Source organism: Geotrypetes seraphini, chromosome 1, assembly GCF_902459505.1.
Source record: "Geotrypetes seraphini chromosome 1, aGeoSer1.1, whole genome shotgun sequence".
Taxonomy (NCBI): Eukaryota; Metazoa; Chordata; class Amphibia; order Gymnophiona; family Dermophiidae; genus Geotrypetes; species Geotrypetes seraphini.
The window spans coordinates 247,159,311-247,182,625 of record NC_047084.1 but is presented as its reverse complement, the minus strand read 5'-3'; the positions used below and the strand labels follow the sequence as shown (position 1 = coordinate 247,182,625).

Sequence of the window (23,315 nt, the reverse complement as noted above, 5' to 3'; positions counted from 1 at the left end):
TGCAGGGAAGGGGTTTTGGGAGGTGGGGACCTGATCCCTAACCTCAGAAATCTTTAAAAATGACTTAAGAACCCCAATGATTTTCCCCTTAGGCTGCAATAGCCTTACTCACTGTGCCATGCTTTTGTGCTGGAGTTGCATAGGGAGAGAATTCTGCCTCAGACAAGTTTAACAGATGGCTTGTTTTTTCAGACTGCTATCCAGTCCTCGACGTAAAATTGGACCCTCAGACCCCCAATGGAGCCACGTGATGTTGTGGGGGGAGGAACGCAGTTATCCACGATCCTGGATAAAACTGCCATGGGAACCACTCAGTCTGAGCTCAAGCCCACTGTGGAACATGGGATGAGCTGCTCAAGCCCACTGGTATGGACCTGAGATCTGAGAAATACTGATGTAGACTGGCCACACAAGAATCATGTGAGGCATGTGCCTGTGGGCCACAGACCTCAGCCCTGAGAGTCTGTATCTTCTTGCAGTCAGAGATTTCCCGGATTGGGATCCTCTGCACCTAAAGCCTCCAACCAGATAATAAAAAACCAGAAAATAATAAAGATTAAACTTGAGCAGAACAGATAGGCTCCCTACTCTTTACTTGTAGAGAGTAAGACTAAGAGGGTGGAGCTCATTCCACAGTGATGGGAGGTGGAGCATGAAAACAAAATAATGGGCTTTCTACAACACTCATGGCTAATGAGAGCTTATTCCATTGGTCAAGTCTACCAGTCCTGTTGCACAAGAAATGCTATTACTTAGCTAGAGAACTGGATGGTCAATGTAAGTCTTGCTTTAAACATTCATCATTGCTGCTTTATGTTATATAATCTTGAAAAATAAATCTGGAGTCACTGTTTAAGAAAGATTATAAAATTAAATTTATTGAGTTCCACAAGATGCACTTATAAAACAGGTACAGAATGTGTATTTTAACAGAACAATTTAAAATCATTCCCTGTATCCTTTAGTAACAAAAAAAAAAAAAAATTACTGCAATACCTCATTATCACGTCATTTACAAAACAATTTGAACTGTATTCAGGGGTTTATTTTTTTTATTTCTACCAAGAACATTGTTTATGTGAATCAAAACTGCAAAAGGAATATTTTAAAATACATTTGTAGTATCAAAACTTTTCACGTCTTTTCTTCACCCCATCCTTGTTCTACATTGATTGTGGCTACATGAAGTTTATATATTTTTGGTGACAGAAACAAGTGTTAAACCCTTGGCATTAAGGATAGCTGTTAATAATTAAGATTATTTAATGTTTAGTGCTAGATGGGACATACAATCTGTACTCAAACAAGATTTTATCTATTCCCACCTTTGAGCCTTTCTTTCACCAAATTTGTCTCCGAGGACCATCCTGTTTTCTTCCAGGCCATATGTAGACTCCAGGTTCATGGAAATTTTACACTAAGCAGTCTTGATGAACTTTTAAGATGAAAATTTTTACTCACACTGACTTGATGAGGCGAGGATAACACTAGAAAGCTCATTAAATAATATACTGTCAATCCAAAAAAAAGTTATCACTTGCAACTTGTTTTTTGATTCTTATTACCACATATTCAAAAGGATTAACATGGAAATCACAATTTTCTTCCCTTACAATTTCAAATTCATGCATGGCTTTATAAAATTATAGATCTGCGCACATCCCAGTCCTTTCATATTCACAAAGCCAGAATGATAAAGTTGCAAACTCCTATTACTCATACTCAATGACGTATCACAATTCCATTTTTAAAAAAAATGGAAAATTAGATCAACCTACTAACTTTTTTTTTTTTTTTTTAAGTTCCTCCAGACCGATCCAGATGAGTGGGTTATGCACTTCTACCAGCAGATGGAAACTGATAAGTTTTGACTACTCTATAACTGTATTCTATAACTCCTTTTCGGCGGACTCTTAGACCAACATGAGTATGCAGATATTAAACAAAATGGCCCCCACTAAACAAAGAAAAATAAGAAATAAGAATCTGGATGGCTGGTATGATACTGAGTTAGGAAATGTAAAACGGGAATTACAGAAACTCGAAAGACAATGGCTGAAATCAGGGGACAGTGTGGGGAGGTCAAATTGGAGACAAAAACTAAATGAATACAAAAAACTAATAATAAAGAAGCGCACCAACTTTTATGCCCAGAAATTCGGATCACTGAACGCAAACAGTAGAAATCTCTTTGAATTACGTAGTCAATAATATCTACGACATACAGGCCTTCTCATGTTCTACCCTAGATTCCCCACCATCTGCAGACGACCTGGCCGACTTTTTCAACAACAAAATCAACAATTTGAAATCTAAACTAACAGGCCCCACAACCAAACATTTGACCCACCCAGTTGCCCAACACAAAGATGAACCTAGGGTAGATATGATCTGGAATAATTTTACTACTCCATCCTGGCAACAATTCTCCAAATATTACATGAAATACGCCGATTAGACTTCTGCCCCCCAAATATAATGAAAGTTGCTCCAGTCTCATTTAAAGCCAAGTTATACAACTGGCTCTCCTCTCTCTTACTAACGGTACCTTCCCTGAAGAATTAGGCCAGATTCTGATCACCCCGATCGTCAAAAATCCTAAAGAATCTACCAAACTGACTTCTAATTACAGACCAATTGTGAGCACTCCCTTCTTCGTTAAACTGATGGAAGGTTTGGTCAACCAGGAACTAGTAATGTATTTGGACAAATTTAGCGTACTGCAAGACAATCAATCAGGCTTTCGTTCTGGGTTCAGCACTGAAACTATCATTGCATCACTGCTGGATTTCCTTCATACCTTATTCAATCAGGGTACCAGTGCCCTAATTCTGCAACTAGACCTGAGTAGTGTCTTCGATCTGGTCGACCATGTCATTCTGATTGACTGTCTGGAATCAATCGGTCTTTCAGGTAATGTGTTAAAATGATTTCAGGGGTTTTTGAGCAAACGGTCATATCAAGTCTATAGTGACAATAAAAAATCCTTTAGTTGGGTAAATTCTTGTGGAGTCCCACAGGGCTCTCCTCTATCCCCTATATTGTTCAACATATACCTTGCCTCACTGGGGAACTTACTACAAAGCTTAAAAACTATATTTTATATCTATGCTGATGATATCATCATAGTTATTCCACCTCTGAGACAAAGATTCATATATCATTCATTCTAGAACAAATTGAACTATGGATGACCGACTTCAAATTGAAGCTCAACACAGACAAAACTAAATTTTTCCTGGCAAGCCCTAACGACAAAATCAAAGACTCATTGATCTCCTTGAACGGTCAGATCTTCCCTATTGACCATTCCATTAAAATTCTGGGAGTGACTCTGGACCGCCACCTTACTCTAAATGCTCACACAGATTTACTGGTTAAAAAATGCTTCTTGTTACTTTGGAAACTCAGAACTATCAGAAAATACTTTGATGCAGCATCTTTCTGCTTACTGGAGGCACCTTCTGACTGACACTGGGCCTCAAAAAACTTACCACACTCTAATTGAAGCAGAGTCTTCCCGATGGCCCCTGCCTTCATTCTGGACATGCAGTGAGACTCCCAAAATGGCTCCCAACAATCGCTTGGCAAATTGCTCTTACTGCTACCAGAGGGACCCCCCACAACTTCATTAGAACCCACAAATTTGTCCCTTAGTGGCCACACCAGAATTACAACCACCACAATGGCCCACCAAAAGGACTGAGTTCTCTGAAAAAACTTACTGTGCTAGCCTCCATTCAGCCTGCTAAGACAATTTTTGGTCTCTTAAATCCTGCCTCAACCAGAAGTGCCACTTCCAGCATTTTATGGCTTGTCCTCTGGAACAAGGGGAACCTTGGCCTCCCCTAGATTTTTCTATATCCTCTTCAAATAGCAGCATGCCTTTGAAAGGCAGTCCACTCAATTTTAACTTAGACACCATGTCCACCAACCAGCTTTGCAAACCATAATGACCTCCTAGCTACCACAAGGACCATGTTCTTAGCAGAGGCTTTCATTAAGAGTATCCACTAGGACCCCATCTTTTGATCCATAGACAGAAACTTCTGTCTTTTCAACCCTGCAAAACCAAGCCTTAGCTATCAGGACCCTGCAAAAATGACCACCTGCGAGGCTAGGGTAGAAAAATCAACAGTGCTTAAGAAGAGATTTCATCCACTGGTCCCTGAGGGTCCTTCAAGGCTGCTCTACTATTCACTGGAGTAGTTGTCTTCTTCATCACTATAGTCGCCACCATATCCATTGTGGGAGTCTGGAGAGAACCCCTATCCTCTCTTGGAATAGGTACAACCCAAACATGGACTTGTCCACTCTGAAGAGTAAATTTGGGCCTCCTAGACTAATCATTAATGCACAGGTTTATCATGTTCACTATGTTGTGGAGATTGAAAAATACTGACTAAACTGAGACTATACATTTACAGGGTAGGCAGATGGTAGTCTCCATTTGCTAGTAGAAATGCATAACCCAAGTGTCTAGACCAGTCTGGAGAAATGCTAAAGAAATTGATATATTTTCAGATTTCTTAAAACATTTATGTCATTTGTTAAGATTTTAACTATTTGTTACAAAATAATTCCTCAAGTTCAGTTAGGTACCATGAGAAATATTTTAACGTTTTGTGACAGCTAACAATGTTTTTCAGTCAATTTAAGGAAAAAAAAAAAGGCTAGTATTTTATGTTAATGCAAACGCATTATGATGTTTAAGTAATATATAAAGAGCAAACACTGTCTTCAGACTAATACATTGCAACCATAGAAATAAAATGCAATTTGTTCTTTATCTCACATTTATAGGAAATCTTTGTCATGGATTCTGACACAAGAAATGAAGACTGCATTATACAATATTTCACAAAAATAATCTATCCTTAAGAAAACTGTTATCCCTGCTTTGAAAGGTCATCTGAAAATTGCTGCTTAAAAACCCAAAAAATAAAACTTGCCCTTTATCTTCATCAATATTTATTCTAATGGCATTTTGACATACAGGTTAATCCAGTTGCTACTTTACAACTTGCAGTTTTCATCATTTTTAACCTGTACTTAAAACAACAAAAAACGAAAGAGTTAAATCACTCTATGCCCCTTCTTTGAAACCGCATTGGCCTATTTTACCATTATGGAGAAGTGCAATTCAATAACATATAATATACCCCCCGTTTTACTAAGCCGCTGTAGAGGTTTCTACCGTGGCCCAGAGCGCTAAATGCTTCGGCGCTGCTCTGACACTCATAGCATTCCTATGAGCATTGGATCTTTTAATGCTCTGGGCCACGATAGAAACATCTACTACGGCTTAGTAAAAGAGCGACATATTTTTATGCTGCAACCAGAAAACATTCAGCCCTTAAGGCCAAGGCATAAGGATTTCCTGAAAGTAAAATGTTCATGTTGTGAATGTTTTCACAAAAACTCAGTGTATTTATCATAGCTTTTAATAAGAAAGCTTTAATGTGAAATGCAGAAAATGTATTAATTCAATTTGCAAATGTACCTCTAAAAATCATTTTAAAAAGTGACATTTGCAAATGTAACAAGCAAGTAAATTTCACTAACTGCTTATTTCATTTAAAAAAACTGATTAAATTGCATGATGAAAATAATTCACAGAAACAAACATTTTCTGCAAAGATGAAAAGCCTACTACTTTTTATTGTCACTCAAATGCTTTCTTTCCACACCTCTACTGAAGAACAAGTCCATAAGTCCATATTGTGTCTGCAAATATAACATTTTGCAGAACACAGTTTTCAAGAGTTAAAATGCTGAAGCTGTTCTGTCTTATTTTGCAAAGCTTTTATTCTTCACACCATTATACTCAAAGCCCCTCTGCTACAGTGGTCTAGTTTCCAGGAAAGAAGCCAACATGTAAAATGCTACTTTAATATAAAGATAGCAGTGTTTTCATTAGCTTACTTTAGACACATGTTCTTTCACAGTGTTTCTGATGGTAAGAACTGTAAAGACTTAAAAAGGTTTTGAATAAATATGGCTAACAAAATGTACATTTTAAAAATGTTTGCTATAAATATCAACAGAGGAAGGAGAAAATTATTGTTTATCGCGCTGTAGCAATTTGGGCATTTAGATCTAAGATGCCCAGAGGTTATATGGCTATTGTTGCATTGAATTGTTTTGCCACATCAAAGTGATTACAGTTGGGTGTTCTTGCACTTCCATACATGTGAAACCTACTATCAAGTTAAAAAAAAAAAAAATTTCCAGACAGCTATGTCCAAGTTCTTTCTTGTTGCACAGCCAGACCTGCAACACAGTCAATCTAACTATGGGAAGAAATCAATAACAATTTTTCCATTAATAATTTAACATTTTAAATAAATATTTAAGTGCCATTTGCTGGGGCATCTTTGTCCATTCTTAGAAAATAATTTGCTATTTAATCGGAGTCAGTCAATTCTATTACCACAAATGGTAAATCTGTCTATTTCTAATAAATCTTTCTTTGATGATCTGTGTTTTAGTTCTGAACTTTCTTGGGTTATATCTTTTTCTTCTCCATCTGGTGTGGTCAAGAACTCATCTGAATTGCTTGGCACAAGAAGTGTGGAGGCACTTTCGGTCTGACATACAGGCTGGCTGGTAACTGATGAAGATGACGCATTTTCATCTGTCGGTAGTCCTATAGGAAAATCAAAAAGTTTAGTATGACTTTACAGAACATTTTTGATGTGTGCCCAAACGCTATTCATAAATTGTTCTAATCAGCAAGATAAAGTTACCATTTTGAACCCAGACAGCAATGGGGCAGGAGTGTGCAGGATTCACTCTTGCCCCACCACTATACCACTAGGGAAACCCCTGGTAAGAGCCAGGATTGATTTTAATACTTAATATATCACTAAAAACCAAAGTGCTATAGCGGTTTACAATTCTAAAAACAGCTCATTGTAACAAGTTACAAACTTAAAAACATTTTGTTGTGCAGCAACAATTATACTAAATTATACCATCACATCCATAGGACCCACCCAAAATATAAATAATCATCTAATTGTACCCCTCATTATCAAATCCACTCATTAACTATATAAAGGACCTTAATAAATAGGAGAGTGGGTCTGGATGTTGATGGGGCAGCTATTAAAGGATTAAAGGAGCTGGAAGGGTGCAAGGTGGAGGGAGAGTGTAGAGGCCGACATGCAGAACCAGGAAATATCAAATTGATTAATATGCACTTAATTTGTTAGCAAAGGTCCTTATGTAGACAGTGTCAAATAGATCACCATCCCTAGGGACCCAATCTCCAACGTTAAGCTCCCGAGAGACAACACACTGGAGTCAAGGCAATCATTCCCCCAATGATTAACATGTCGCTTCGTCACAGGATCTAGATCCTGTGACGAAGTGACATGTTAATCATTGGGGAAATGACTGCGGATCGGGAACTTAACGTTGGAGACTGGGTCCCTAGGATGGTGATCTATTTGAACAAGGAAATATAACATTTGAGATGGTACAAAATCTACAGCTTGAAGAAAGCTAAGTATAAAAACTACATATCTATAATTTCATAGAGAAATAAATCTAAAGGTACTCAATTGTGGTCACAAGGCAACTCTGAACTTTTTTTCTGCTCCAATCAATCACCTCCAGTTTACAGACATTTATGGCTAGTCTGTAAACTGATTTCCTGTTCTCAATTAAGCCACATACTTGGCTATTGAAGAAAATGCTACTGTTACAGTTTTATGAGGATGATTCTTTTATTTATTTTGGTACCCTTTCAGCAGTGCATGCAAATAGATCTCATGCATATTCACTGGGGAAATCCTGAAAATCAGACTGGATTGTGGCCCTCGAGGAGGGACTTTGATCCTCCTGCTCTAGAGGTACCAATGGTTTAATTTCATGTCTTTATAATTAAAGGTAAAAAGGATAGGACTTGTATACTGCTTTTTCTGTGTGATTTTACACAAGCAAAGCAATTTACATATTTTAGACCAGTACTTATTTTGTGCCTGGGGCAATGAAGTGTTAAGTGACTTGCCCAGAGACTTGCAGTACTCACAAACTCACAAACAAATGTGACCCTATACTTTATAGACAGACTTGAAAGAGAAAATTGGGGATTACGCTACAAACGGAAGACTGGATTTACTATAGAAAAAGCTTTGCCAAAATGTTGACCGTTTCTGTTAAAGAAAATGCTATTAAAGTGTCATATATATAGGGGGCATTTGACACCAATCAGACTTCATCATATATTTCTAACCACCTCCTCAGAGTGCTGTAGGGGATGTGGTAAACAAGGTTAATGGCCCACATTTAGTGGCTGTATGTTAAAGCAACTGCAAATATTGTTCTGTTTAATATGCTATATTATTTTGGTACATTATTTTGATTTTTTTTTTTGGGCACAGAATTCCTAGAGCATATTCAGTGTACACATTAGTAACAGAGGTACTGGAGAAACAGCTGGTGTAGCTGCACCAGTGAACGACTCCTTTCCTTGCTGTGTTCAAAAATACCACACTGACCCTTTACTCCTGACAAAAGCTTTTGCCCCAACCCCAAGGATTTTAACTTGCTCTATTCTGCTCCATATTTTTACTCCAGACCCACTCTACTTCAGCATCCTGAAACAGCTGAATCAGCAACCACCTATGATTTATGGTCTTTTCTTTCACAAACTTTTGTAAACTTTTTTAAAATCCTGCTAGACTAACTGCTTTTACCACATTCTCTGGCAATTAATTCCAGAGCTTAATTACATGTTGAGTGAATAAATATTTTCTCCGATTTGTTTTAAATGTACTACTTAGTAGCTTCATTGTGTACCCCTTGGTCCTAAACTAAACTAAAACTTAGCCTTGTATACCGGGTCTTCAACCATAGGAAGCTCGACACGGTTAACAATGAATTAATAAAAATGCTAAAATACATGGAAATTAATTTTCAAAGTGTTTAGCAAACAGAAAAGTTTTCAAAGATTTATGAAAAGATTGGAAGGAACTGGGACATCTCAAAATTACAGGAAGTTCATTCCATAATTGAGAAAATTTTTAAAGCCAAAGAAAGGCTGAAATTCTTGACTCCCTTAATTCCTTTCTTAGAAGGGAGAGAAAGTTTAAATCGTTGAGTACCTCTCGCATATAAAAATCTATAAACATTCCATAGAAGAGGAACAAGAGGAATAAAAATACCTTGTAAAATTTTAAAAATAATACATATACATTTAAACTGAATTCTGAGATAAACCAGGAGCCAATGAAGACTCAAAAGCAAAGGAGTCACATGGTCGAATTTGCTCTTTCCATAAATCAACTTCACAGTGGTATTCTGAATCAATTGTAGTTGTTGGAGACAGATCTTTGTGATGCCAAGATAGATAGCATTGCAGTAATCTAGCTGAGAAAGTATAATTGATTGGACCAGGACAGAAAAATGATGTTGATAAAAAAGAGATCGGACCAGGACAGAAAAATGATGTTGATAAAAAAGAGATCTAACCTTCCTCAGCATCCGTAAATTAAAAAAACCTTTCTTAACCAGAGAGTTTATTTGATCCTTAAAGGTAAGGGAGAAGTCAAAAAGTATTCCCAAAATCTTGGAGGAGAACTCAATTTGTAGAGAGGCTCCATAGTCCAGAAGCACAATGAGAAGGAGATTGTCCAGATGAAGTTAATGCAGCTAAAACGAAACTTTTGTGGTTAGGCCGAAAACTGGACTATCTCCCTCTCACTGTGCTTCTAGACTCTGGAGCCTCTCTACAAATTGAGTTCTCCTCCATGATTTTGGGAATACTTTTTGACTCCTCCCTTACCTTTAAGGATCAAATAAACTCTCTGGTTAAGAAAGGTTTTTTTTAATTTACGGATGCTGAGGAAGATTAGATCTCTTTTTTATCAACATCATTTTTCTGTCAATCCCAACCCACAATCTGGGAGTTAAAGAAATCCAATACTTTTTGTGAGCACATGCTCCACCCTCTTAGACTGAGAGCTAGAAACATATACAGTTGAGTCCCAAAGCCAAGTAACATACCCAAACAAATCCATGACAAGGGGGTAGGGGAGAAGATCCCCAGCAACATAAACAAGTCTTGAATTGATCTGCTCTGCAAAACATGAACAAGCAATGAACAGGCAAAGGCAACTCAGAAAAACAGTGAGAACAATGTAGAACTAACCTGCTGTGTGCAACGAGCACCCCAAGAAAGAGCCTTTGGCAATGCGCATACTCACAAAAAACTCCTCACAGGATCTGACAGCTGGCTGGAAAATCTTCCAGCCTGTAAGGAGAATAACCGAGGCAGAACGAAGCAGGCTATCCCAAACAACTGAATGTATACAGAGAGGGTGGGTCATGTGGAATCCTACAGGGACTAACAGAAAGAAGATTATAGAAGGTAAAACCTAATCTTCCATTCTGTTACATCCCTTCCAGATTCCATATGATAGGTGAAGTACCAAAGCAATGGTAGCAGCTAGGGAAGGATAGACAGGCCTGCCCTCAATGCTGAGGTTGGAAAAGCGGCATCCGAACGAATGGTAAAACTGGATAAAAGTATGAAGAGAGGAAAGAGTAGCTGCCTTGTAAATTTCACCAGGATGAATCGTGCGAGGCTCCACCTACAACGCAGCCACACTTCTAGTCAAGTGGTCTTTAAGCGAAATCAGCAGCTGCTTGCCCAGCCGATGCAAGTCATGGAAATGGCCATTCGAATCCATCGAGTGATTGGGGACTTGGACGCAGGCCGACCATGGCGATGCGAAGTCAGGACAAAAAGATGATCAGACAGCCTGAAATCATTAGTTCTCTCCAAATAGTGGAACAAAATTCTTCTGAAATCCGAACCTTTGGAATGAAATGCAGGCAAACAAATCTCCTGATTGACATGGAAGGTTGAAACTACTTTTGGTAGAAAGGAAGGTACAGTACAAAGGACAACTCATGCGTCCATAATACGGAGAAAGGGATCTCTGCATGAAAGAGCCTGTGCCATGCTGAGACAATAGCGACCAGAAAGACAGTCTTGATCGTGAGATCCAGACGAGAAGCATCCTTCAGTGGTTTGAATGGGGCTTCCCCCAAGTCCCTGCAGAACGATGCTAAGATTCCACGAAGGGAAAGAAAGATGCAAGGGAGGTCGCCAACGAAGAGCCTCTCTCATAAACCTGGGCACAGAGTGAACTAGCACCTCTGCAGACTCTAAAACATGAAAGGCCTGCAACCTGTACCTTAAAGGCCACTATTAAACCTTTGTCCAGGCCTGCCGGAAGAAAAGCCAGGACCACCAAAATAGGAGTCCTCTCAGGCTCCACGTAATCCTTAGCACAACACTGTTGGAAAGCCTTCCAGGCACTGGCATAAGAGGCCATAGTAGAGGGTGTCTTCGAGCGTAAAAGAATCGAGATAACTACATCTGAATAATTATGCTTCATCAAGGCTGAGCACTTAAGAGCCATACTGAAACACCAAAGCGTCAACCCCTGACTGAGAAGGTAGTGATGAAGTCCAATCCGGAGCTACTAGAATCACAAGGCCGGGATGCATCACTATCCGACAGATGACCTGACCAACCAGAGGCCATGGAGGGAACACATACAGAAGTTCGTGAGCTGGCTAGGGCTGAACCAAAGTATCCAGCCCTAGGCTTCCATGCTGTGTCCGTCAACTGTAAAAGCATCTGGCCTTTGACTTCTCTGCTGAAGCCATCAAGTCCATCTGGGGGCCGACCCAGTGTTGTACAATCAAACAGAAAGCCTTCTGCAAGAAGGACCATTCTCCCGGGTGCAGGATCTGACAGCTTAGGAAGTATACCTGAACACTGTTAACTCCAGCCACATGGGCTGCTGAGAGAGAGAGACAGAAGATGTGTTTCTGCCCAGCGAAACAGAATGCGAGGCTCCTGGCCCAAGGGAATTCTTCTTGTGCCCCCTTGATGATTTACATATGTCACCACTGTGGTGTTGGCAGAGAATACTCGAACTGCTTTTACCTCCAGAAGGGGCTGGAGAGCGAGTAACGTCAGCCGAATTGCCAGGAGCACCAGACGATTGATTGACCACCGTTTCTAATGAGGAGTCCACTGCCCCTAAATGAAGTGGCCCCCACAGTGAATATCCCAAACTGACAGACTGGCATCCGTCATAAGAGTCATCCACATTGAAATCCGAAGAAGACTGCCCTGGCGGACAGCTTCCCCCTGAAGCCACCAGTTCAAGCTACTGCGAGCTGGCTCCATCCAGGGGAGAGGCATCTGAAGGGGATTATGGAGCAGAAACCACCGAGAGAGGAGGGACTCCTGTAAAGGGTGCATGAGCGCTCTGGCCCAGCGGACCACCTCCATCAGAGGAGGATGCCACTGATCCCAGAACCTGCAAATTCCAGACCTTGGGAGCTGGATGGTCCAGATCTCTGATCTGTTGCTTTAGTTTCTGTCTGCGTGCCTCGGGAAGAAACACGTAACCCTGACTAGTGTCAAAGAGAAGGCCCAGATACTCCAGGGACTGGAAGGGCATCAAGTGGCACTTCCTGAAGATGACAATCCAATCCAAAGTCTGCAGCATAGACATCACTGTCTCCACCGCACTTTCGCACTCCTGATGAGACATGGCCCAGATCAACCAGTTGTCCAGGTAAGGATGGACCTGGATCCCCTGCCGGTGGAGAAACACCGCCACAGCTACCATCACCTTGGTGAAAGTGTGAGGCGCTGTCGTGAGTCCAAAGGGCAGAGCTACGAACTGAAAATGCTGTTGAAGAACATGGAAGCTCAGAAACCTGCGATGCTCCGGGTAGATTGGAATATGGAGGTAAGGCCTCTGTGAGATCCAAGTATGCCAGAAACTCTCCTGGAGAGACTGCAGCTATGACTGTGTGCATTGTTTCCATGCGGAACCCATAAGAAACGGTTGACTGACTTTAGATCCAGAATGAGTCTCCCATTCTCTGAGTCTTTCTTTGGCATGATGAAGTATAAGGAGTATCTGCTTAAGCCCAATTTGTTTTCTGGAACTGGTTCTATCACTTTGATGCCAAAGAGTCATCACAGAGTAGCGCATACTCTGGACTCTTTTTCTGGTTGATCTACCGAAGAGCAAAGAAACAAATCCAGAGGCAGGCAAAAGAAACCTATTTTTGCCCCCCCCGAATGATATCCAGCACCCATTGATCCAAGGAAATGCGAGTCCACTCCTGATAAAACTGAGGAAGTCGGCCTCTGATCTGACTCCTGGCATCATTAAAGATTTTTAGACACAGCCGCTATTCAGGAACCTGAGGCCACTTGGAATTGGAAGGGTTGTAACGAAGCCGGTAGCCCTGGGAATATCTCTGGGAGGAAGAACCTGCAGATCCCTGATGAAACCTGTGGGAGGAATGAAAATGATTATGATCCCCTCCTGCGAGACCTATTCACAGGTAGAGACTTAGGGTGATGCTCGGCAACACAGATCATGAGGTCATATAGACCTTTACAAAAATTAAACTGGCCCTTGAAAGGAAGTCTGTTTAAAAGTTGCCTTTGAGGCAGCGTCCCCCGCCCAATGACGGATCCAAAGAGTCCAGCGCACAGACACTGCATATATAAAGACTTTACTAAGAACTTGAATGAGATCGTAAAGAGCGTCTGCCACATAATCAACACCATCCATTACCAGTGGAGGATAGGCATGCACCTCCACAGAGGATGTTCCGCGCAATCTGGTATGACAGGCCCATGCCCTAAAGGAAGCGGCCGTCAATGCTATGATACCCAAAGATACCACTTCAAAAATCTTTTTCAACATAATGTCCACCCTGCAATCCTGAGAATCCTTAAGCATCACACCCCTATCACTAGGGAAGGTTGTGTGCCTGATAACACTGGTCAACATTGTGCGCCTGAGAAAGACCCGATGCGCGAAAGGATCCTGGTTAACATTGTGTGCCTTTCACTTTAGATGTCACGGATTTTTGGTCTAGTTACAGAACAATGGGATACCCCAGAAAGCTCTTTCTGTCCTTCTAAAGTGACCTCATTTTTTTCTGTAAAACCAACTAATATAGATTCATTAATAATGTTCAAATACCTTGAACCCTATTACATAGGGTCTACACAGAGAACAACACTCTGCTTCCATTTGACAATTTAGTCATGACACTTACTACTGACTGGTGAAATGACCACATTTACTTAAAAGTCCAGAGCAACTGAATGCAAAATATGTAATGTGGGCATTTTTTTCCTTACTAACATTACTATTACTTCTTATTTCTATAACACTACCAGATGTACACAGCGCTATATATCAAACATTTAAAAGACAATCCTTGCTCAATAGAACTTACAATCTAATCAAAACAAACAGGACAAACAGAATACGCTCACCTTGAGTGGGTTTACACTTGCTTTGGGATTTAGTCTGAGGTTTCCCAGGTGTGGTGGCAGGTGGCGGCTGGAACAATTTTTCTTCCATTTTCGCTTCTTTTACATATTTGCATGACTTTCCAAGTAATATTATACTATTTAGAATTTTCAGAGTTATAAGCCTAAAAAATAAATGCAATATATGTACAATATTGTTCTTAAGTTTTGCCAACATATTTCATTAAACTTTGCTACTTAAAGACTTCCCTTTGATAATAATGTAAGACAGCAAAATCTTTGGAGCATCTGGCACACTCAGGCCCATGTCGTTCTCCTTTGTGGAACCATTTCTTTCCTGTTAAAGTTCTGTAGACTCACTTTTCCACTAATCCTTTGGACTTAGTCCATGTTGTTTTGGCAAACAATCTCCACTACATTTTTTTTGTAATATCTTTTAGGCTACTACATTCAGCCATATTGCAGAGATGCACATCAGATCGTGTGTAACGATCCCAGGGTGCGATGAAACGAGAAACAGTGGGAGCGAGTGAAGTGCATTATATGAAGACATGGACATCTGCTATTTCAACTGTGGGTCCACCGATGTGGAATTTATTGCCTGGAGTTTTACGACTGTGTGGTGATAAGATGAGTTTTAAAAAGATGTTAATGACACACCTCTTTGATCAGGCCTTTTACTAATTAGATTACATTCTTAGAAATCTAATGAAATCCTGCAGAAAAGGAAATTGATAACTTAGAGTCTGTTTACTTGATTCCTGGGTGCATTTTATATATGTGTGTTTTGTATACCATATTTGAATTTGCCGTATAGGCTTCAAAAAACCAAAAAATATATATACCAATACCAAGAAAGACTCAAGTAGAAAAATTGGTAAAAGACCCCTTTGATTCCCAACAACAGGATGGCACCTGCAATTTATCAGATAAAGGGATTTCAGTACAGGCTCAATTATCCCTACGAATGACCAAAAGCCCCGAGCAGGTATTCATGGGTGACAAGCACCAGACCAAAGGTCTAAATAAACCCTGCCCCATACATCATCATTTGAATTTGAACATTTCATTGTAATATGCTTTGATTTAAATAAATAAAAATAAATATCTCAGAAACGCAGGTGGGCTGGGTGGATCCACCACCTTGCTCTGAAGGCTTGGAACATTCCTTTTCTGTACGTATTCCTTTAGTTGCGATTCAATGGGATAGATCAACAATAGACTGCTAAAGCTGAACCACACAGGCAGCGCTATCAATTAAGGTAGGATTTCACAAGTAGACACCTGGATAGGAAGCAGTTAGATCCAGGAGCTCATACCTTTAGCATCTTCCCCTAAGCATCCCTAAGGCCACTTTTTACCATAGCTTATTAAAAGGACTGCTGAATGCAAGTCAGAGAAACACCACATCAGTTATGTAACGGCTATTTTGTGCAAAACAATTTTTAAAATTTGTTTTAGACACTAAAGAAACCTTTTACTAAAGCTTAGTCCACACCAAATGTTAAGAAGCCTATAGGTATAGAATGGGCTTCTTACCATTTAGTGCATGCTAATTCTGTTAGTAAACAATAAGTTTAGTAAAAAAAAGGGCCTCTAAGAGTTTAAAAATATTTTTTTCTGGATATTGCACTAAGATGGTTGTGTTCCCTTAAAAAGTAGAATGGATGATTTACAGAAGTTGGTTTTAATACAAAATACATTTGAGGAACCTTAAGCCTCTTATGATGGTTCTCTCCATTACTGGCATAAAATGGGTGCTTTCTGGACATTTCATATAGTTGTCCTGTTATGAAATTACCTCCATAAGTGTGGATTTTTTTTGACAAACAATGATATAGTAACTACTTGGAGAAGAACCTGCACAAATCTTAGAATTTTCAATAAATCTTATTCCTAGGACTAAATTTAATAACTGTTTAGGAGGGGGGATGGTATAAAGTTTTATTAAAGGTTTAATCAATAGATAAGAATACAATATTTACACAATATTTTTGGATTAAAATATTTGAGGGAAGGGTGGGTGGAGAGGGAATAAATTTATGTATTTAAGATGACACTAGAAAGAAATTCAAGTGATATGTAAAAGTTTTAAATGTTGTAATATTGTGTACTTGATGTAAGATGGAAAAAATGAATAAAGAATTTGGAAAAACTTATTTTGTAAACTTGCATAACAGGTTGCTTTTTCATCACCATGTTTCCTTTTACTGCTGTTTACCTCTATAATTTGTATATTTTTCCTAATTATTTCAGCAATTCTACAGGCTGTTTAAGTTTTTAGCGTTTGGGCTAAATTACTTAGGGCTCCTTTTACGAAGCCGCGCTAGGGTTTTTAGCGCATGCACATTTTTAGCATGCGTTAACCCCCGCGCTAGCCAAAAAACTACCGCCTGCTCAAGAGGAGGCGGTAGTGGCTAGCGTGGCCGGCAAATTAGCGTGCGCTATTACGCGTGTTAAACCGGCTTCGTAAAAGGAGCCCTTAATTTTGTCTTTGCTTTCACTGAATGATCTGTGGTTGGTCACAACACCCATGATCATTACATTTTTCTGGTTCCATTCTTTTTCTGTTATGCACCATCTATTATTCCGACATTTCTTAAAGGTTATGCAGGGGAGGAGGAATCTGTGATTAAACTTGTCTTTCTTGAAAAATCTAGTTCACTGCTCTGCACTAAGTATACCCAACATTAGTTGCATCCTTTATCTAAGAGATTCATCCACAGTAACATAGCAGATGACGGCAGATAAAGACCCGAATGGTCCATCCAGTCTGCCCAACCTGATTCAATTTAAATTTTTTCTTCTTAGCTATTTCTGGGCAAGAATCCAAAGGTCTACCCGGTACTGTGCTTGGGTTCCAACTGCCGAATCTCCGTCAAAACCTACTCCAGCCTATCTACACCCTCCCGGCCAATGAAGCCCTCCCCAGCTCATCCTCCACCAAATGGCCATATACAGACACAGACCGTGCAAGTCTGCCCAGTACTGGCCTTAGTTCAATTTTTAATATTATTTTCTGATTCTAGATCCTCTGTGCTCATCCCACGCTTCTTTGAACTCAGTTACCGTTTTACTCTCCACCACCTCTCATGGGAGCGCATTCCAGGCATCCACCACTCTCTCCGTAAAGAAGAATTTCCTAACATTGCCTTTGAATCTACCACTCCTCAACCTAGTTCCAGTTCCAGTTGTGGGCTCAGTTGATTTCTTTTTGTGTTTAATTATTTTTAATTCAAAACCTAAATATCAATAACAATTAACAAGAAGATAACCAAATGGTGATTCAACAACTCCCTCATCCTTTTTTATTTAGGTACCAGAGTGTCTCTTTCCTCTAAAATCTTCTCATACTTTTTAAATACACAGACCCACTGCCACCATAAAATAACATGCACATCATTATCATCCTTCCAATGATTTATAATAACTTTTAGTCAGAGTTGTGCAGTAATGTATTGCAAAGTAATATATTATTGGTAATATGTTACTGTAAACAGTATCAAATAACTGTAATGATTACAATTTTGCTAAACTATATTATTTTTACCCAGTCATAAGTAATATTTTATCCCGTTACTAGCAGTCCCTACCATCCGCCCAGGTCCACTCACCTTTCCTCAAACTGCAAGTACTCCTTCATGCTGTTGCAGCAGTCCCCCCCCCCCTCCCCTGAGGTCACCCACCCCTCCTCAAATTGCTCCTCTGTGTTCTGCCAGCGTCAATGGTTTAAAAACAAACAAACAAACAGCAAGGCGCCTCAAGCCTTCACACTGTCACCAAAGCACTACATTTCTGCCAGGTCCCACCCTGCTGATGTACACTTCCTATGTGTGAATCGTGACCTAGAAGAGACAGCACTGGCATGAAGGCTCAAGATGCCTTTTAGTCATTGTTGCTGGTAGAGTACAAGGGAGAAGTTTGAGGCACGGTGGGTGGAACTTGGGGTGTGGGGGTGGATCAAGGACTACTGCAGTATGGAAGAGCAGTTTGAGGGGAGGACCTTGAGGGAGAGGTTTGAGGAAAGAAAAAGGGAGATGCAGGAGAACATGGGGGGGAGAAGGACAGCAGTTTGGAGCTTAGGTGCTGGACCACATTGGGGAGCATGAGAAGGTGTCAGTTGGAATAGGGGAGCAGAAACAAAAGGAGAATGAAGATGCTAGACCTTGTTAGGGGTTAGGGACAAGAGGGATATGCAAGACCATATGAGAGTAGGAGGATGGAATATAGGAGAGGAAACTGGAAAGGGAAATATTGGACCATGTTGGAGGAAAAGAAGGTGGGATGCAGGGGGGTGAGGGGTGGGAAGAGAAGAGATATGCTGGACTCAGGGATGAATGAATAGTTAGAAAAAATAGCTGGAACAGGAGAGAGGCAAGGAAGGTGACGCCCCTTTTCTTGATTATGTTTATCTACTAGAATCACATTAGACATGCATGATGCTGAAGAAGAGAGAAGGAGCCAGGTATTTGTATTCCTATCACCAGACACTGTGTGAAGTTAAGAGAGAGGGTGCCGGGGTGTGTGTAGGGTACATAAAAAATGATGCATAGTTTACTAACCCACATAAAGGGAGGAAAGTTAGGTTCCAAACTGCACAGGAACTTAGCACCAGGGGTTGTACTAATCCAAAAAAATTTCAGTCCCTTGACAGGTTTTGTTGGGCTGCAGCATCTAGACAAAGTGGCTGTTTTCTGTTATGCGGAGCATGGCACTTGGAAGGTGATCTCCATTTAGCTGCCTATAAGTCTCCAACCAACAGAGATCCAGCCAAACATGTTGCATGGTGTTGAGACCCTATGGATCCAGCCAAAAAATGTTGCATGGTTTTGTTTGAGATCCTATGAAACATCAACATAAAATTTTGTTCAATATGAAGGAAATCAAGCGTGGATCCCTGGTCCCCTTGATATGGAATATGGAATGACCCATGTGATAGCTGTACAAACATTGTATCATATAGGCCAGTGGAGCCACATTTTCCAGGCTGAATTCAGAAATGAAGAAACTACATTCTTAATAACCTACTTAGAATATGGAACCTTCTAAATATTTCTTGGAATCTGTTTATAGATTATAACAACATTTAGCCTTTGACCAACTGTTTCTGTGGTGTGAATCTTACCCAAAATAGAAGAGCAGGACACAGGTATAAGCGAGGACTCCTTGCACTTTTATTGAGCTCGTTACAACTCTGATGAGCTGGTCAAAAAGATAAAACAAATAGTTACATGACAGTATTTTAACAAAATATTTAACAAGTTTTGAACCAAGAACAATAGTAATATTTTGTATAAGGTCCATAGATAAGAAGAATCATCTTTGAGAAACTATCCAATACTTAAAAATGGTGGTTTACTTATTGCCAGTATCAAACTAGGGAAATATAAATTATGTAATAATTAGGGCTTCTATCCTTAGGTATTGAGGTGTTTATTTTCTAGTTAATTGCGGTGGGAGGGGGTAAAGTATGAAAGTACATAAAATATCATCTGTATTTATTGCTGTTTCGTGTCTCAGGTGCTATGCTGGGTGCCTTTTCCAGTGCAATCAAGTCCAAACCCAGAGTCGAACACTAAGAGAATATAAGATAAGCAAAGCCAAAAAAACAATATGTGAACAGCAAGAGAAGTGCTATTTTTCCTGTGTGTATCCAACAAACATTTTTTTCTGCACTGGAATGTTTTATGTGTGTTTTAGATTAAAAGCTACAACCCAGAAGCCAATAGATAACATATTTTTGCATTTATTTCTTCCTTACCAAAACTGAAAAAGGGGAAAGGGACTTGTACACCGCCTTTTTGTACTTACACAGCCATACTCAAAGCGGTTTACATACAGGTACTTCAAGCATTTTCCCTATATGTCCCAGTGGGCTCACAATCTATCTAATGAAAAAAGATTCCTTACATCATTACACTTTCAAGCAAATCAGGGTACAAACAATACTGTATGGACAAAGTAGTCAAGGATTCTATTTGATTTAGTCTGGCCTCACTGCTCACAACATCCCTCTCCTCAAGTCACTTCACTGGCTCCCTAGCCATTTCCGCATAGAGTTCAAACTCCTCTTATTGACTTACAAGCACATTCACTCTGCAATCTCTCTCCCTATACTCCTCAAGAGCTCCGCTCATTGGGCAAGTTTCTCCTATCTGTACCTTTCTCCTCTACCGCCAATTCCAGGCTACATCCCTTCTCTCTTGCTGCACCTTACACCTGGAACAGACTGCCTGAGTCAGTACATCAAGCTCCGTCTCTGGTAGTATTCAAATCTAAGATAAAAGCCCACTTTTTTGAGATTGCTTTTAACTCAAACTCTCACTCACTTGTAAAGCTCCCATGCCTGTTTTCATCAGTCCCTCTCTAAGAAACTCCCTAACCCCCTACTTGTCCTGTTTGTCTGCTTGATTAGATTGTAAGCTCTGCTAAGCAGGGACTGTCTCTTGAATAATTAATGTACAGTGTTGCGTATGTCTAGTAGTGCTATAGAAATGATAAGAAGTATTAGTAGTAGTTAATAGTATCGTTTGACTCTCTAATGCAGGGGTGTCAAACTCAATCACATTAAGGGGCCGAAATCTAAAACACAGGCTAAATTGCAGGTCAGACCTTGCCCAATCTCTGCCCCAGATCCTGCTCCCATACTACTACTAATTATAACACAATTTTTTCCATTCATTTTTCATACATACACACACAATATAATCTTATTAACACATAATGGTTAAATACAAAATTAAACTACATAAAGCACACTGTATGCTTCTCAACATTCATTCCTACCAGAACACAGATAACCCCTATGTAAATATGGAACCAAAAACTAAAAGTACTAATATATAAAAAAGAAACTCTAAGATTCAAGACTCTGCATGCAGTACAACCCCAGAGAAAAAGAAACAAATGTATTTCTTCCTGAGCAGTGCAAAATATAGACAGCAGATTAAAATTCTCAAAATTGGCACAATTCAAACACTAATCATTCCCCCTAGCTTTGTTATCTCCCTCCCTCCATGCTGTGCCTCTCTCCGGCGGGTGTTTTACCTTCTGGCCATTTTATGCGGCTGGCTCCCTCCTCCTCACAGCCGAAGTGTGCACGAAGCCATGTGCAGCAGCTCCTCACAAGTCCTGCGCCTAAATCGGAAGCCTTCTGTCTGACATTGCAATGTCAGAGGGAATGCTTCTGGATGAGGCGATAGACGCACGAGGAGTGGTTCCACGCGGCTTCGTGCACACTGAAGCTGTGAGGAGGAGGGAGCCGGCCACAAGATAACACCGGGGGCAACAGACCGCATAAAACAGCCAGGTAGGCCGGATATGGCCTGCGGGCCTTGAGTTTGACATCTGTGCTCTAATGACTTTGTGAAAGGAAATCCACACTCAGCAACAGAAACTGAAGATGGAACAGCTAATGCAAAATACTTAGAATAAATATTTTCAGCATATGTTTAGAATAGGAAACTATGTGCCACTAACATTTTGCAAAATTTATATCTGACAAAGTCTTTCTTAATGGATTACAAACGTATGCCCTATCATTCAATAACAGATTACTTAAACAAAGAAACATGATGGCAAATAAAGGCCAAATGGCCCATCTAGTCTGCCCATCTGAAAATCTGAAATGCAAGGACAAAACATTTAAGGGAAGATTAGGTTCTTACCTCTATAATCTTCTTTCTAGTAGAAAGGCATATGAGTCTTGAACTAGTGGCATATTCATCTCGCAAGTGGTTGAGTTAATTGAGTACTTATGAGGATAAAGGAGTTTGCTCCACTTGTCTGCTTGATTTTCTGCTAGATAAACTGCTTTGAGGAATATGATGCAATGAATTGCTCAAGTCTAGATGTGAATGGCTTACTGATTAAGTGCATGAGACCCTTTACCTCCTTGTTTGTTTTATGTAGACCATAGCAACTTAGTTTTGTATTTGAATACAGATTGAGGTGGTGATCTTGGTATGTGTGAAGAGCATTGGGGAATGCTTAAAGTTGTAGGTGGAGAAGTTACTTGTGAGGAGTCCAGAAGCCTTGGGTATAAAAGGCTTTTCAGGTGGGATCTCCAAGTGAGAATGGAAGCATCTATGAAGAGGAAGGCTGAGGTCACTTGTATCTACTCAGAAAGTGCTCTGATGATTTTAGACCATTGAGTTGAGAGGGCCTACTGAGGTTCTCTGAGATATAGATAGGTCCATAGAGGCATATAAACTGTAGATTTCATGTGGTTAAGGAGACATAACATTTGAATTGTAGTGATGTGTTGAAGAGAGGAGACTTTTTGATATATGTGAATTAGGATGTTGAGTTTCCAGTGCGGTAGAAAGACTTGAGTTTGAGTTGTATCTAGGAGAGATCCTATGCATTCTAAGGTTTGAGACTGTAGAAGATGACTGGGAATTGGACTGTGGCATTAATGGCCTGGAGAGCTTGTTGTGATAAGGAGGCCCTGATTGATCCGTAGCACTCAGGAATTGGTAGTGATGCAGACAGTATCAATGTTGGCAAAGACATATTAGACAATGGTAGTGTTGGTACCAATGTGGGCAAAGATACATTAGGCGGTGGTTGCATTGATTGCCCAGCTGTTGTGGACCCCAATATCGAGGCACGCCTCAAAGATGACATCAAGTTTTGGAATGACAGTGATTGGACACTGGTACATTCACGCTTAGAGTAAGGTTCGACTCCTCATGAAGCAGAAAATATTTTCAATAGGGAGGCAAGATGTAAATGTGTTCACTGTTCTTGGAAGTCTACAGAGCAGAGGTAGTAGCTCTCGTCTAGTAATAGCAACTAGGATCCTAGAGAGATCATGGAAATCCTCTCATTCAGTAAGTATTTACTGAATTCTCAGAGGTTTAGAAATGAACAGAAACCCCTGGTGTTTTGGTAACCAAAAAATACTTGGAGTAGAACCTCTTAGTCTTTACTCTATAAATTGAGCTGGAGAAGGCTCAGGAACTTTTGTTGA

At 40.1% G+C, this 23,315-nt stretch overlaps 1 protein-coding gene across 1 annotated transcript in view; it reads right to left on the bottom strand.

Annotated features, from left to right (window-relative positions):
• Positions 1–857: 857 nt before the first annotated feature.
• TAPT1 (transmembrane anterior posterior transformation 1) overlaps positions 858–23,315 on the bottom strand; it is a 139,271-nt gene continuing 116,813 nt past the window's right edge. Inside the window, exons 12-14 of the mRNA XM_033948817.1 lie at positions 19,467–19,543; positions 14,345–14,505; positions 858–6,649 (exon numbers count right to left, since the gene is read on the bottom strand). Of these exons, the coding sequence (XP_033804708.1) occupies positions 6,417–6,649; positions 14,345–14,505; positions 19,467–19,543 (471 nt within the window). The 3' untranslated portion in view covers positions 858–6,416. The remainder of the gene's footprint in view (positions 6,650–14,344; positions 14,506–19,466; positions 19,544–23,315) is intronic.